Source organism: Toxotes jaculatrix, chromosome 3 (assembly GCF_017976425.1).
Source record: "Toxotes jaculatrix isolate fToxJac2 chromosome 3, fToxJac2.pri, whole genome shotgun sequence".
Taxonomy (NCBI): domain Eukaryota; kingdom Metazoa; phylum Chordata; class Actinopteri; family Toxotidae; genus Toxotes; species Toxotes jaculatrix.
Genome location: NC_054396.1, coordinates 28,467,975 through 28,483,902, shown reverse-complemented (window position 1 = coordinate 28,483,902; position 15,928 = coordinate 28,467,975). Strand labels below are relative to the sequence as shown.

Below are 15,928 nucleotides of genomic sequence, written 5' to 3'. Positions count from 1 at the left end.
GTTAACAAAAATGTACACACACACACACACACACACACACACACACACACACACTCTAGCAGACTGTCAAAGAAGTCTGACAGAAGAATATTTTGATTAGTAATTCCGAGGTGTTGATTAAGGCCCCAGCCTGTGGAGCATATCAAATTACCCTAACAAAGAAACGCAATTAGATGCTGCCATTTTTATTCAACACCTTATCACTCACTTTTGTGTGTGTGTGTGTCTGTGTTTGTGTGTACACGCTCATCTTTTATGATGCACAGTGTCTACCTGGATATGTGGGTGGTGCCTTTGTGTGCGTGTGTGTGTATGTGTGCATCTCCATATATGTGAATCACAGTGGTTCATGCGGAGACTTTTCGAAGTTTTCCTAAATTACTTTATTTCGAGTATGTCATACATTATGTTATCACATCTTTGTGTAAACATGACAGTTATTAAAATGTTTTTAATATTATATTTATATATATCTAAAATGACAAAATGTACCAAATAAGACTAGAAAACACTTAAATATAAAACATTAGCTAAGAGTGCACAATCCGATAAATTTGTTACTTCAGTTAAAAAATATTAATAAAGCTGTATAACTGTTGTCTGCACATTCTGAAAACAGCACGCTGATTTGGTAGGATGCTCAAATCCTGAGATTATTTGGGTTTGTACAAGGATGAGGTCATTTGAATTTACTTCGTGACACTTTAGTGCCATCTGTAGGCAAACTCCCATCAAATTTAGCTAAAGTGCACAGAGCTGTTGGTGCACCTCAATATCGTCTCAATATGGTGCACAATGTGTTCAGTGGGCCATGCAAATATTTATCAAATCTGGTGAAGATTTTATGAAACTTTAGGAGAAGTGATGAATAAAAATGATTTGCAAATCAGTCAATCAATCAATCAATATGCAGAACTAGTGTAATATTCCTAAACGTCCTTTACTGTCTTTAGAAGTTGTATTGTTTTTTTCAGTTCAATAATTCATCGTATTGTTTGTGTGTTTTTAATTTATGAATAATTTTAAGGATGGTTATTTGGAGATAAGAGTGATGCTGCGATGCTGAGCCCAAGACAAATTTCCCTAAGGGGACAATAAAGTATCTTATCTTAAATCAGGCCGTGCAGTTTCATCGCTTCACAATCTAGCAGGGAGGCTTTGAAACTTCCCACACCGGAGGTTGTCCTAAAGCTCCTTGATGTTTTGGAGAAAGATGGATAATGGCACCCAATTCTCAAGTGTAAAAGGAAGTGCTGTGGTGCATCCATCCTTTTTTGTTAGATTCGATTTGTGGCTGTGAAGGGCTGAATGTTCGGAAAACTTTTTCACTCGAGACAGAGGGAGCAATAAAAGCTTCTTCCCATTGCCAGACTCATTTCTGTGTAACACTGCAGACATTAAGTTGACGCTCTCATCCACAACGGCTTACAGTCAGTGCAACAGCAGAATAAGCTTAACGTCCTCCATTACAAACCATTACACACAGCCAAAAAAATAATAGGTGAGAAGGTGAGACAGGAAATGCACAGACACGCAAACACACAAACACACACATGCATTTTAACACACTGCAGTCATTTGTCCCTCCTGGCACAGTCTGTCTCCTTCACCTTAACATTTAGAACAATTCACACCCCTCCGTGTGCGTGTGTTGTGCACTTGTGTCTTGGTGTGTGCACGAGGTGTTTGTGGATGCGTCTGTGTGTGTCTGTCTTTTGTGTCTGTGACACGGTGCAGCTTTGTGTGTGTTTGTGTGTTCGACTGTTTGACAGCTTCACTCCCTGACAAGGTGTCTGACACTTCTTCTCTGTTTGTACAGGCTTCATAAAACCTGTGTGCCATGTGTGAAAGCCTGTCTCCTCCTGAAAATACGCACACACACAGACAAACACACACAGGCTCTTGTTACTAGGTAGATTTTACTATAATGAGTCAAGAGTCTGCGTAGTCAACCTGTCTGCCCTCCCTCGTTATCCTGCCAGTGATTTTCTAAGCGATGTCTTCAGGATGCTGCATCATAACTATCTACAAACATGGACAACCCCTGCACTTCCCATGACTGTTTGGACAGTGACACTTTTTTTTTTCTCTTCCAACACTAGATTTGAAATGGAACGTGACTACTGGACAAAATGCTGACTTTCAGTTTTCATGCAGTCACACTATATTACTTTATATAGTGCATTCTATAGTCCTCCCCAGTTTTAGGTGACCCAAATTAGTCCCACTGTAGGTTTCTCAAGGAATCTGTTTCCACATGGACCAAAATATTGTCAATGACAGGAAAGCAGACTATGCTGAGACTGAGAAATCAGAATAAATCACGTTCTTGACATGTCCTCAGGTGCCAAGTCAGTTACCTAGGACAGGTGCATTACAGGGCATGAACAGGAGGGGTACTGTATCTGCTGATGCCTGTCTGTGGTAAACATCATTTACTGAAAACAAGATGTGAAACCAAATAAACAGAAATCGGTGCTCCACACCTCCAGCCCCTTTTCTTGCACTGTGTAACTTGGACTGAGAGGGTACGATCTCCTTTGAGAGGTGCTTAAGACTTGACGGCACTATGTCACACACCACATGACAAACCACCAACAACAGGTCTTCAGCTAGATATAGGAAGAAGCCATCTTGGGATACTAGGACAGGATTGCTGGTTTGTACTGAGATGAAGTTTTGTGTCAGTTACCTGAGCAGTTGAAAGGCTTTGTTTTTTGTACACGAACGGTTAGCTTTTTGGGGTACGCAGCTTCCAGAAAGCTTAACAGCCTGGACTCAGAGACTAACAGAACTTAATGTAGCTGAGGCTGCAGATGCTGCTGCTCAGCAAACGTTACGTAGTCTTGCTTTAAGTCTTTTCCCTATAACTGGCGGATTGTGTAGCAAAGGACTACATCTGCTACAGTGCTTATCTGATGTGGTTTGTGGCTGTGATGTGAACAGTCTCAAGTTAAAGCTCGATCTCAAAGCCATTATTTCATTTATGTAAATACCTGTAAATACTTACAAAGTCCACTGGGCCTCCCTAAACTAGAAATCAGAGCAGAGACATCAGGTGAAAGTTTTCCCCTGACAGGAGACAGTTGGTCCATTGACAGTGAATTAGTAATTTACTTTGTAAGCTAATAAATTTTTTGTTTAAGGTATTCCATCCAAATGAGCTTGATTTGGATGTAGGGCTCCCAGCTGTGAGTCAGAAAATGTGCCCATAGCCCAAGAAAATCGCGGTGGCTGCTGCAGTTTTGTCTCAGCAGTTGTTCCATTATTCACCGTCTACGGGCCTGGTTCAAGATTTATCTCCACACGACATCGTTACAGCTCGTCTGCCTCCTGTTCAGTTTAGGATGAGGCTGGTTTAATTTCACAAATTACAGCTCAACTGCACAGTATTACAGCAATACCTGAAAGTCGAAGCTCATAGTTAAACTCACCTTGATGTGTGTTGTGAACCACCAAAAAGCTGATTAAGAACCCAGCAGAAGCTCTGATGAACTTTTCTCACTGCATTCATCAGGAAATTACACTAGAAAATAGTAATCTACAATGTTTTAATGTAATTGAACACTTGATGAACAGCTTAACTGAATCTGTGTTCACCATGAAAGACAAAAGTACATTTAAGAAACACATTAAATAAGTTTTTCAGCTACTTTTATTTGGTCTGGTTTTATATAACCTCAGTCAACAGTCAGTGTTTGATGCTAATAAGCAAAATTGGACAGTATTCATTTTCAGAAAGTACCTCTGAGCTGTCAGCAAACCTAATATATACTATAAATTAAGATTCAGCTTTTCGGAATATAAGAAATATAATGGAATATCATGTCATACTTAGCTGCTGCAAATGTCTTTCATGGTAACATTTTCTGAAGGAAGCAGCAGATCTCATTCTGCCTCACAGGGAAAAAGCCCCGAATTAGATTCTGGGTAACTTAATATTTCTGATGAGTAGGTTCCCAGATATTTGAAACTTTGGATACACTTAAATAATAGAATTAAATGATGAGAAACTGAAGTGAAATTTAATATACCTAATCTTCTTCCTTTCTTCTTTTTCTTCCTCCCTCCTTCCTCTCTTCCACTTTTCATCCCACTCTCCTTTCACTCTACCCTCCCTTCAGTAAATCATCTCCCTCTGTGTTCAGTATCACATACATGTGGCTGTATTTGTATCAGAGGGAATATTTTTATGGATATTTAGGGCTAGAAGATGATTTCTGTCCCAGTATTTATGGATATACTTTGCTGTATTTCATGAAGTTTTCAATGGCAGTGGAATTTAGAGTTTTCAGGGAGGGTTGGTTTTATCACATTCTTTATGTTATTGTTGTTAGATCTTTAGCTGAGGTTGGTAAAGCAGAGCATTTCAATCAATCATTAATATTTTTGTTCTGAGATCGAACACAAGTTTCCATAAATACATGTGATCGTTGCTGCGATGGTTTGCAGCTTCCTCTGGCCTCTACGCTGTTAAACATTTTGTACCACTAAGTTAGATTTGGCAGGAAATCTGTTTTACACTGCAACGTGCTTTATCACACATTTCCTTCAAATGTTACAAATAGTACAAAGTGCATATGTTTCCAAAACTTTTGTTAAGTGTTAAAATGCATTGTTGTGTTTTGTCTCTGCAGTGCCTGGTTCTGTGCCGATGGAGTCTCTGCAGAATACGCCCTATGAAGAGAAGATCTTCATGCAGTGGAAAGCTCCCAATGAGACCAACGGGGTCATCACTCTGTATGAGGTCAGTCGAAGCCTTCTAACAGTGCAGGTTATTCGTATAAGTCCATTCTGGGAGACGAGAGAAGTGTGTAATCGTGGAGGACAGTGAGTGGTGAGACAGACAGAGAGACTTTATGAGGATGAGACTGTCAGGATTGTTTATATAAGAACTGAATTTTTCCTCGACTCAGCTGCTTTGATTTGAAACTGTGAGCCAGTTGTGTGTTTAGGTTTGAAGAAATTTGCTTGATAGATACTTGATTATAAGATCATCAATGTGTCAGTAAGGTTCATTGAAATTAAATCATTTAATTTAGAATGGAAACAATAATAATAATAATAATAATAATAACAACTAATTTAATACTATGTCACTTAACATGTTTTAAGGCAGAAGAAAAATTCTTTTTCTTACCTTGAAAGGTCTCAGCATATGTTTCCGTGTAAAACTTCACAGTGATTTATTATTTATCACTTATCATCTGCATGTAGTACATCAGTTAAATATCTTTAGTGACAAACACACACCAGCAGCATTAAAACGTGCGCTTTTTTTTTTTTTCCCCCAAATGGATAAAATCTTGGATTGGAAGCACTGACTGTGACTGTGTGAAGCAGAGAGTTGCAGGTTTGATCCCTGGTTTGATGCTGATCTCATGTCCCAGATCTCTCATTTCACCTCGGCTGGCCTTTCAGCAGATTTCTGCAGCAGAAACACCGGTGTCTGGCTGTCTGTCCTCAGCCACAAACCGCTTCGACCTCTGTCATCCACTGCAGGCAAGAGGCCGAGATGGAGCAGCCAAATAAGCTAGACATGAGAGAGGTGGGAAGAAAGAAACGGAGGACACAGGATGAGGCATTGGCACAGGGGGAGTGTCTCCTGAAATAGTGTCCCTATGGTATATTCGTTTTCATGGTCACAAGATGAAATGTGGTTAAGCTGATGGAACAGTCACGGTTTGGGCAGGTTTAGGCACAGAACAAGAGAAAACTAGTTTTATTTTTAGGCAACGTCAGGTCACAGTAACCTGGTAACTAAGTCAGCCCTCAGTCCAGCGTGACAGGATGAATACGTAGTGCTGCCCAGAGGGTAACAAACTGTGTTTGGTGAGTTAACATTGGTGTTGCCACTGGAGATGATGCTAATATATCACATTTAAAGAAACCAAACAGAAATGTAAGTGTTATTTTTGAAGATGGCTCAGTTCAACCAAAGACAGGAACTTTATTTAAAACTACTGTATGTAGAAATCCTCAGGTATAGAAACAGTAGTGTTTGTCATCTTTGACCTAACACGTCATATTGATATCAAATATGTGATATATCCAGGATTAGATGTGAACACTCATATAAAATTAGAACTGAGCAGCAATTCAGATGTGACTATAAATTCTTCTGGAGCGAGGAAAGCAGGGCTGTGAAATGCAGCGAAAGTGGAAGAGAGACTTATCCCCTGACAGTCCTTGAGACAATGTTTGGGAGTGAGTGAGATAGAGAGAAAGATTGAGAGATGTGGGTGTACACTTTGTGTGTGTGTGTGTATGTGTGTTTGTGTGAGAGAGTGTGTGTGATTATAGATGGTTTATTCGGGTTGAAGTTGAGTTGAGCCCTCTATCTAATGAATTATTGACCCGTTCTCTGTCTCTTGTCTGCCTCTTATATCACTGCATCAAGGAGCTACCTCACACCAGGACCTGGCAGGGCTATTAGTGTGTGTGCGTGTGTGTGTGTAGGTTTGTGTGTGGGTGTGTGTGTGTGTGTGAAAGAGGGTGAAGTACCAAGCAAAGGAACGTGTGTTCTTGAATAAGTTGGTGAGTTTCTGAGTGAGTGTGTGAGTTAGAAAGTGATGAAAAGTGTGTGTATGAGGAGTTAGTGAAGTAGTCAGTGATGGCATCTTAAGTTTGTGAATGTGCATGTGTGAAGTAAGGAACAAGAGTGTGTGTGTGTGTGTGTGTTTGTGGAGAAAATGTGTTAGTTAGAGACTAAGTGCTTCAGTAAGTGTGTTAACATGTGAGTGGGTGTGTAGAGTTTGAAAAACCTCTGTGTAAACAGCCCTTATACAGGAAATACACATCTGGATTGATATGGAAATTAGAAACTGTCAAAATAACGTCTTTGTGTTTTGTATAATGTGACAATTTGCAGTATATCTGTTAACCGCAAACACATAGTTTTCTGTCAAACAACTAAATGCTGGGACATCCTTCTCTGTCTGCAGTGAATGTCCATGGTTGTCATTTGGAGACATTTGCAAATTATGGTTACAACTTTCTAATGCCTGTAACGTCCCTAAGAGGAAGCTGGACGGTTGTGTCTCGGATACACTGACTAAGTGAATCTTCAAAGAAGTTTTATTTTTTTCATCAGACTTCAGTTGCAACTCTGCATTACAGTTTGAAAAGTCACGTTACAGCTTCTTGGGGAGGGCACAGTCAAAGCAGCTTCAGATGCCTTTAATGGTTCATAAATAGTTATATATTTTTTTGCTGGTTGTGTTGAACACACTTCTTTGTGAAGCACATCTTATAAATTTAAGCTTCTCCGCTCGATTGAGAATTATAGAACATTGTTGTGTATCAGCTGCTGTTTTCAGCTCATCTTACATCCTCACTCATCTTGTAACACAAGCACATCTTATTTTGGCAGCATCTTCCTCCCATATAATTGCCTCTATTTTCTCCCAAGCCCTTTCTACCTCCTAACATCAATCTCCAGTCTCTCCTCTCTTTCTGCGCAGTACAAAGACCACTCAGTACCATCTCTGAGACCTCCATTAGACCTCGACCCGGAGCTTGAAAAACACTCCGTGGTCTATAAACCTCTTGGGACCATCATCAATTTCGCCTTGTTTTGTGTCGGTTTCATTAATATGAATCTAAGCTCCCTGCCCTCTCTGCCCGGCGGAGGCGGCACGACTCTGCATCATCTGTTAAACATATCAGAGCCTCAACACAATGCGCTGCTATTAGAGATAATTACTATAATTGCAGCTATTGACAGGATTAAAGGCATCATCTGCAACATCTAAAGGGGCTCTTGTCGTGTCCTATCCTGCTCTGTTGTCTCTTGTATTTTCTTTTTTTTGTCCCCCTCGTGTCCCTCGCTTTTCAGGATGGAAACCAGATGAATTACACCTACGGCAATGAGAGGGAGCGGGGAAGGAGGTGTGTGGGGGGGCGTAGATGGGCGGAGGTGGAGAATTGTGTGAAGAGATAAGGAGAGTGTGAAAAAGGAAGAGAGAACTGGGAGAGGAGATAAAACATATCAAGCGAGCAATTGGAAATGTGTCCGAAGGAGACAGTATTCATCCTATGGCATGATTACATGAATTAATTCAGTGTGCAAATATGATCACTTCATCTCCTGTATCTATTACTGTAATTGCAGCTAATTACAGGATTAAAGGAAACATCTGTGTGAGATCTAAAGGGACCCAGCCCCCCCCCCCCCCTCCACTCCCTCTTGTCCTCTATTCATCTGAGAAAGGATAAAGGTTGTCCAGGGAAAATGTGATGGAGGGAGGACATTCGAGGGCTGGATGGAAGTGAGGTGATGACAGATGATAATTTGAAGAACAAACCCAAACAAAACTATCCCAGTTTTTTTTTTTCACGGACATTATGTCATGTACATTAGGAGTGAAGAGGGATTCTTTTAAAGCAGCATTTTTGTTCTCAAAGCCTTGTGATCTACCATTTCAGCAATTCCATTATTTCTATTCGTGTCATAAAAAAACAATCACAGAATTGTAGGAAAATAAATAACGACCCCACATATATAATTTATTTTCTATAGAATATGAATTCTTCAAACTCTGTAATCTGTTGTAATTGTATCATCTCCCATATTGCAATATATAAAATTGCAAATGCTTCATTTTGTTCCTAAACCTTAAGGAATAAATTAAATGCTCTTACCAGAGACTTTTGGAGATCAGGTTTTACTGTGAGCTTCTTAAATTGGCATTTAATTGGCACTTAATCTGATCACCATGCCATCCTTACATGACATTTAGCCCCGGTCAGAGAGGAAATAAATGAATCTGTCCCACCTTCCACTTTGGGTGGTCACTGCCAATCAGGTCGAGAATTTTTCAGGCTGCAAACTACTAATCCAACGTAATGAATGCGAGTGGTGAATCTGGGAGGAAGTGGACACCGTGGCAAGTGGACAAAGTAATTCATTCCAAGTTTTTACCTACTTAGATGAGATTGGACCGAATTTGATGCAGGATTTTCACTCTGATCTTCCTTAACTGGCACGGGTGGTCAGTAGACCTGTTGGTTGGGATTTAGCTGCACTTTAAGTTTATGGCTTCTATCCATTTAGTTAATATTAGTTTGGTTTTGGGCAAGAGGCCAATCATGGTCTTCGGCTTTGTCTTAAAGGAAACTATAAATGATGCTCGGTCTTTTGTTTGAGGAGATCTCCCTTTGGTTTCCAGACTGTCTGTATGAAATATGCTTATTTTTCCTCAACCATCAGTGTGTTTTCCTAAACAGTAACTTTCCGTAGCTGTATTTACTCTGCAGGGAAAAGAAGATGCAGGATAAAACCACAACCGCTGATATACCTATGAAAATAAACCTAACTGGACATATAACTGAAGGCTTGTGCTCTAATTAGTTTAAATAAATGCATGCTGTCTCCCATGTAAGACTCCCTGCAAACTTACCTCCCCTCTGACCTCTCAGATAATGCACACACATTGGCGGTTACTGAACTGAGAACAGACAAGCGCTCAAACACACACGAGCACACACACAGATCATGACCTTGTCAATCCCTTCTTTGATTGCCTCATCGGAGCACTGGAGCGTCACAGGTCGTCTCTGTTTGCTAGCTTGCCTCCCTGCCGGTCTCTGTGGAGCTCTTCCTGAACGCCTGCTAGTTTAACAGATGCTGGTGCTAACATTGATTAGAGTAAAGCACTGAAGTAAATCATCAGCTTTGCTGATTTGGTTCGACCGACAAGTCAAATATTTTTGTGTTTGAGCCTTATCCGGAAAGCACCGCGTCTCAAAAATAAAATAAATAAAACTTTATATAAAACTTTGATGTGTTTTTAGGAAAATTAGCACATGAATTGTTTAGTTTGTCTAAAGAGTGTGTTCATAAAGAAAAGAGGCAGAAAGTAGAATACGTACTTCAGAGTGATGATGTGACAGTTGTATGTACAGATTTCTTTTATTGTTCATTGTTTATTGTTTTGTTTAATATGAAGCGCCTGACAGCATCTTTACTCAGATGCAGGAGAGAACATGCGCGTCCTTTTTGGAATTCACTGATAAATGACCTGTTATGTTGCTTGGGTATGACGACTTGTTGAATCACCTGTGAGCATCTGTCTCTACATATTGGTGTGTTTCAAGGCACTTAACCCTCCAGCTGCTCAATATCCAGCAGCAATACTGGGGAAAAAAATATGAGAAAGTTTTGCTGACAAATCTTTGAGCCATTTAATCCAACACACCAAGCAATAGGCTACTAGTACAGCATGTAGTTATTCAGGCCTGGTCTTGTGTGTGAATAACTTTACTCTCCAGTTCTTCTCTCTTCAAGTAGGGCCTTTAATCAATCACAAGAATCAATACTGGCAACCACTGGAATTTATTTCAGTGAGTTACTCTGTTGATTTCTGTAGGAAAAGCAGACATATAGTTGTTATATTTTCTTCCCTTATTGCTGGTTTCTGAACAAAGGGATGATTGATTCTCATTAGGAGAGCAGCAGTTGCCTGAGGTGATCCCGCTATCGATTCGTTTTGCTGTTTACTGTTTACTGAGCAATGGCAGCGGCTCGGCTCGCTTCAGTGCAAAACAGGAAGTTAGCGATGCCTAAAAAAATCCGACGGGGCAAAGGACGACACAGCGATGGCTGGAAGGATTTCCAGCCTTTTGTTTTCCCCAATGAAATAGATTGCAATTATAGTTACATGGTAATTGAAGAGTTTGACTTGCTTCTTGAAATAAGCATGACCAAGAAATCTTTTACAGAATAAAACATAAATAAATCTCATTTGGCTGTGATCTTGTGATCTAGGATTATTGGGAGTTTTTAAAAATAAATAAATAAAATCTTGAAGGGTCAGCCGGTCCTTCTGTTCACATGTGGATCACAGAAAAGATTTTTTAACAAAGACAACTTCACCGCAACACTGTGAAAACTTTTTACAGACGAGTTTCGAGCTTCTTGTTTGTGGATTTGACCTCAGCTGGCTTTTAATGCCAGACTCAAAGCCTACAGTTCACTTTGAGTACACACACATGCATACACACACACACACACACACACACACACACACGCACACGCACACGCACACACACACAAACACATGCACACACACACACGCTCTTACTGCTGATTAAGATCAGCGAGCGGAGCAGAGCACTGCCCTGCAGTCGTGTGTGTGTTTACTACAGTATAGTTCAACAGCAGATGAAAAGATAGAGGAACACATACAGTCCACACACACACACACACATGAGTGCATAGACGGTGCCTTGCATTCCCCAGCAGAAGATCTAAAAGAGAGAAAGAAGGGAAGAAAGAAAGAAACAGAGGGTGAAAGAAGTGAAACGACTGACGCGGTTCGTGTAGAAAGCTTGTGTTTTGAAAATAACTGCTAACTTTTGAAACACACAGACAAAAATAGAGACAGAATCAAGTCACTGATACTGAAGAGTGAGCAGCAGCCTCATCCATAATGTCTGTCTTCCCTCTCTTCACCCTCTCTTCACCCTCTCTTCCTCTGTATTGTTTTTCCATTTCTGTCAATAATGGTCTATATTTAGTGTGGCTTTCAAGTCCTTGAGTTGCTGACCCCATTTACTCTGTCACACTGCCTGTCTGGCCTGCAGGGGAATGGCCTAGTATCATTTTCACCCGTGTGTGTCTGTGTGTACTTGTGTATAGTAATGCAGCCCTGCTTGTGCTTTTTACGGGTGCATCTTAAGTTTTAGATATTCTATTTATTGCAGCCCGGTGTGGCTCAGCTTCCCCACTAGAACAGCAAAAGCCAAGAAAAGAGGCAATTTGTACATCAGGTGATTTACCTGACTTCCTCCTCTCAGGCTGTAATCATGAAGTTACCTGAGGTGGAAGAGTCTCTAACGACTTCTACTCCACAGTGGAGCACGAAGAATGTTGGTTTTAAATAACAGACCAGGGTGTTGTTTTGTTTTTGGCGTTTCACCTTCAGAAACCGTAAAGTAAATGCATTTAGTCACGGCTGTTTGATTACAAACAGCTTTAATGAAAAATAAACAAACAAACGAATTAAAAATACACGGGGTCATTGTGCTTTTGTTCATTTTATGATTGAGTCAAACCAATATACCTGGTAGGAAATGAGCCAAGCGACTTCCCTTTTTCTAACAATAAGACTAATTGAGTTTCAGTGGTTGGCAGGAAGTAATAATACTTTGTGTAAATCTGTGCAGAATTTCAGCTGATCCTTTCTCACGTCTGGATTATTTAAATGTCTTAAAGTTTTATTGGTCAGTTGAAAAAAACAAAACAAAAAACCTTTATGTCTGGTCATTAATGCATTTGAGAGTGAAAGCAGGAGCCATCAAGACACATTTCAGTTCTCTCAAATTCCATAAAAAACAGTCAGAATACTTAGAAACTGCAGACCAAGAAAAAAAAAAAAAAAGGGAGCAAATGCTCCAAAACAACACATTAAAATGTTCCAGTGACAAAGTGCTCTGGGGTCATAGTAACTATTACTCTTTTCAGTTTGGAGAAGAGTGAGAGAACTGTTGAGCCACAAAGTCCGCGGAGAGAAGAGTGGTTTAACGAAATGTCAGACTTTAACACTGGAGACCACTTTCTGTGTCGTGTTTGCTACTGACAGTCAGTGTTTATTTCTTTTTCCCTTAACCTTTGCCAAAGGAGGGATTTCTGTAACCATTACAATCAGTATCCATTAACCTATACAAGGTAATTACAACCCAAACCACAATCTTTCCTTAACCCTTTTTATTTATTTATTTTTTTTTTTCAGAAAACACTTCTCAATTAGGAAGACACTTGTACACATTCTGGTGTAAATGGACAAGTGATGTATTTTGTTTTTATTTGATAAAATCACAAATAATTATACATATATACAATTACTGCAGGTCTCTTAAAACACTGCCAGTAGTCAAAGACAAGAGGATTAGACACATAGACACATGAGGACACACACACACGCGAGCACACACACAAGGGGGTAATAGTCAGAGAGGATTATCCATCTAGACCCCCACCCCTACCCTCTGGGTCTCTACACACACACACACACACACACACACACACACACACACACACACACACACACACACACACACACACACACACACACACACACACACACACACACACACACAAAGGATTACGTTTGGCATTGTCATCTCTCAAGCGCTGCAACTTCCTGCCCTGCAGCCAATCAGCTACGCTTCCATCTTTCTAGCCAATCAACTGTCCCCTGAGAACCACTGAGGCCGAAAACTACAAACCGGCTCTTCAGCAGCGGCTACGTCTCCCTCAGCACCTTCACCTGTCAGATCTTCATTTTCATCCTCTAATTTTCCCCCATTTCATTCTCCCTCGTTAGCTCGGTGCTGAGGTCGGGTCTGCCTCCGCTGTGTTTGTGTAATTTGTTGCTCACCTTTGTCGTCCCACTTGTACAGCCAGTTTCGCCTTTGCTGAGTTTATTCTTGATATATTTTTAATTATTTTCCACTTCACTGAGTGGACAGAGTTTTATTTCAATTAGCATTAGAAGGTCAACTCATTTAGGGTAAAGAAATGTTTAGAATTTTATTTGAATGTTTTCAGAAAACAGATGATTTATATATGATGTCAAAGAGGAATATTACAGAAATGAAAACTTATCTGTTAAAACCACATTATTAGATCTTCTATATCGTGCGGTAAAATACGGGTTCTGGCTTCACTGATGCATCAGTGGCTTTTTGACCTTCTCTCACAGCCTCTCTTATGTGCTATTTAAAGTTTCAGTTTGTATGTTTATGGCTATTTCATCTCGTATCCGACCCTTTTTAAATCAGTATTTTTATTTATTTTTTTCCCCATTATATTTATGGTCTGCTGTTCACCATCTTCCATCACATATTGTCAAGTACCAATTATGGAAAACTCTCTCTTTAATGACTGAGTAAAATCTAAGACAGAAAAAAAGATACCAAACCAAAGCTCGTGTCTGTTTTTCATTACTGTAACTTGCTGATAAGTGGAAAATCACGTAGCCACAACACACAAAATACATTTCAGGATAAACTTGTAAATCACCTCCAATCTGCAGTGAACAGCTTTGTCAGTGAAAATCTTGTCAGCAAACGATTTTAATGTGGGGATGAGAACCGTGGAAGCATGCGTGGCCTACATTAGCATCTAGAGGGAAAGTGCGCTTTCTGTCACTCGTTCTACCTCAGCTGGCAGGAAGTTTCTGTGTGGCTGTCAAACAGACGTCACTCAGATGCCGATTTAGGCCGTTTCCTGTCAAACTGTCACCACCGGCTGATTTTCTGGAGTGATTTTAATGCTCCATCTCTGATCACCTCCTCTAGGGTGAACCGGGTTTCTACTCTTTGATGCTTTTTGTGGTGGGGGTGGTATTGATTTTGATGTGAACTTTGGTCACAGTGGGCTGCCATAACAGACAAATGACAGGATACAAGAGCTTTCCAAAGCTCTTGTATCCTGTCATTTGTTGAATTTTACATTCCCAGAACTCGTTGCTCCTCCCCGCTGCCTCCTGACTGCCGACGAACAGCCTGATTAAGCATTTGAGGCCTTTGTTAGAGATTAACAGCTCGGCTATTTACGAAGCTAGAATATTGCCGCTACTGTTCATCTCTCTTTTTCTTTTTCCATCTCTCTCTTGTGTATATTTATCTCAGTGAGAATAACACAATGGCCAGGAAATTTTATCGGGGCCATATTTAGTCCTCATCTAGCTCTGTCCTTCTGTCTTTCTCTCTCTCACTTCTGTTTGCTTATCAAGAGTCGCTGCGAACAATAGAGACAGCATGGCTGGGAAACATTATCGGATTATTGTCTGTTGCTGTTTCTTTCTCCACTTCGCTTATCTAGTTGGGAACAATAGAAAACCAGGAGGAGGAAAACACCAAAGAGTCCATTCCCATTTGTGTTTGTAATGTATGTATACATAAGTATTCACGTGTGTGCATTTGCATGCATGTTGGCATTCATTTGGGGGTGTTTTCATGTACATACTATACATATTTGGATTGGCATGTCTTTGTATATGTGTGTGTGTGTGTGAATTTTTAGTATTAGCATTTGTGTTTGTGTGTGTTTGCCTCTCTGTTCGTAGTGACCCAGAATGTCTTGACATTTTAAAGTGGGGAAGCTGGAGAACAGTCTGTCCCAAATGGAAACTTCTAAAAACAGAAATGCTGGAACTTAAAACAATAGGTGCCTACTAAATTGCAGGGCGAGGCACGAGGTGTCAGGTTATATTGTGGGGTGGGGGGGGGTTGAGAAGGTTTTCTACACTGCAGCCATGGGAAAGTGTTGTTATTCTCATTGGAAAGCTCTTTTTTTCTGAGTTAGAAGGTAGGGTTGCAGCTGTCAAGGTGCAAAGAGAAAGAAAGGATTATGTGTTATGCATATTGGGCCTCGACACAGTTGCTAGTGAGAGTTGGAGGACGGCACTGGTGGTGTCAACGAACCGAGGAAGGCACCAGTTTTCACGTTGTATGTTGGAACTTAAGAAAATGAATCCGTGTACCTTCTATTTTATTCATTAGGGGGCAGGATAGGTGGTATGAAGTGGTCTCTTTTTATATCGGAGACAGCATCTCAGCAGCGGGACAGGAAGTGTCAAAAAACAGTTTGAGAGCGAGAGCAGGTGGATTTCGGTTGGCAGGGTTTTTCTTTCTTATTCTGTCATGTCTGCAGCAAAGTGCTGCAGGTGCATTCAGAGCTAGAACAGTGGTTGTCAAGCCACTTAGTGTATGTAATACCTTATACCAGAGCCTCTTCTGTTAGCAGCACATTTGTTATACAAACAAATGAAAAACAGACTAGCAGAAATGATCATACACCTTATCATACAAATGATGATTGTGACAGGAAAAAAAATCACAGCTGCAACACTTGATTCATGCTGTACATTTCTATTTAGCGTATTTTACGAAGCGTGATGGAAGGCCAGATGTGTTGCCT

At 40.4% G+C, this 15,928-nt stretch overlaps 1 protein-coding gene across 1 annotated transcript in view; it reads left to right on the top strand.

The window, feature by feature from the left end:
- ptprt (protein tyrosine phosphatase receptor type T) overlaps positions 1-15,928 on the top strand; it is a 216,002-nt gene that overhangs the window by 56,574 nt on the left and 143,500 nt on the right. The window contains exon 6 of the mRNA XM_041033529.1: positions 4,638-4,747. Within this exon, the coding sequence (XP_040889463.1) occupies positions 4,638-4,747 (110 nt within the window). The remainder of the gene's footprint in view (positions 1-4,637; positions 4,748-15,928) is intronic.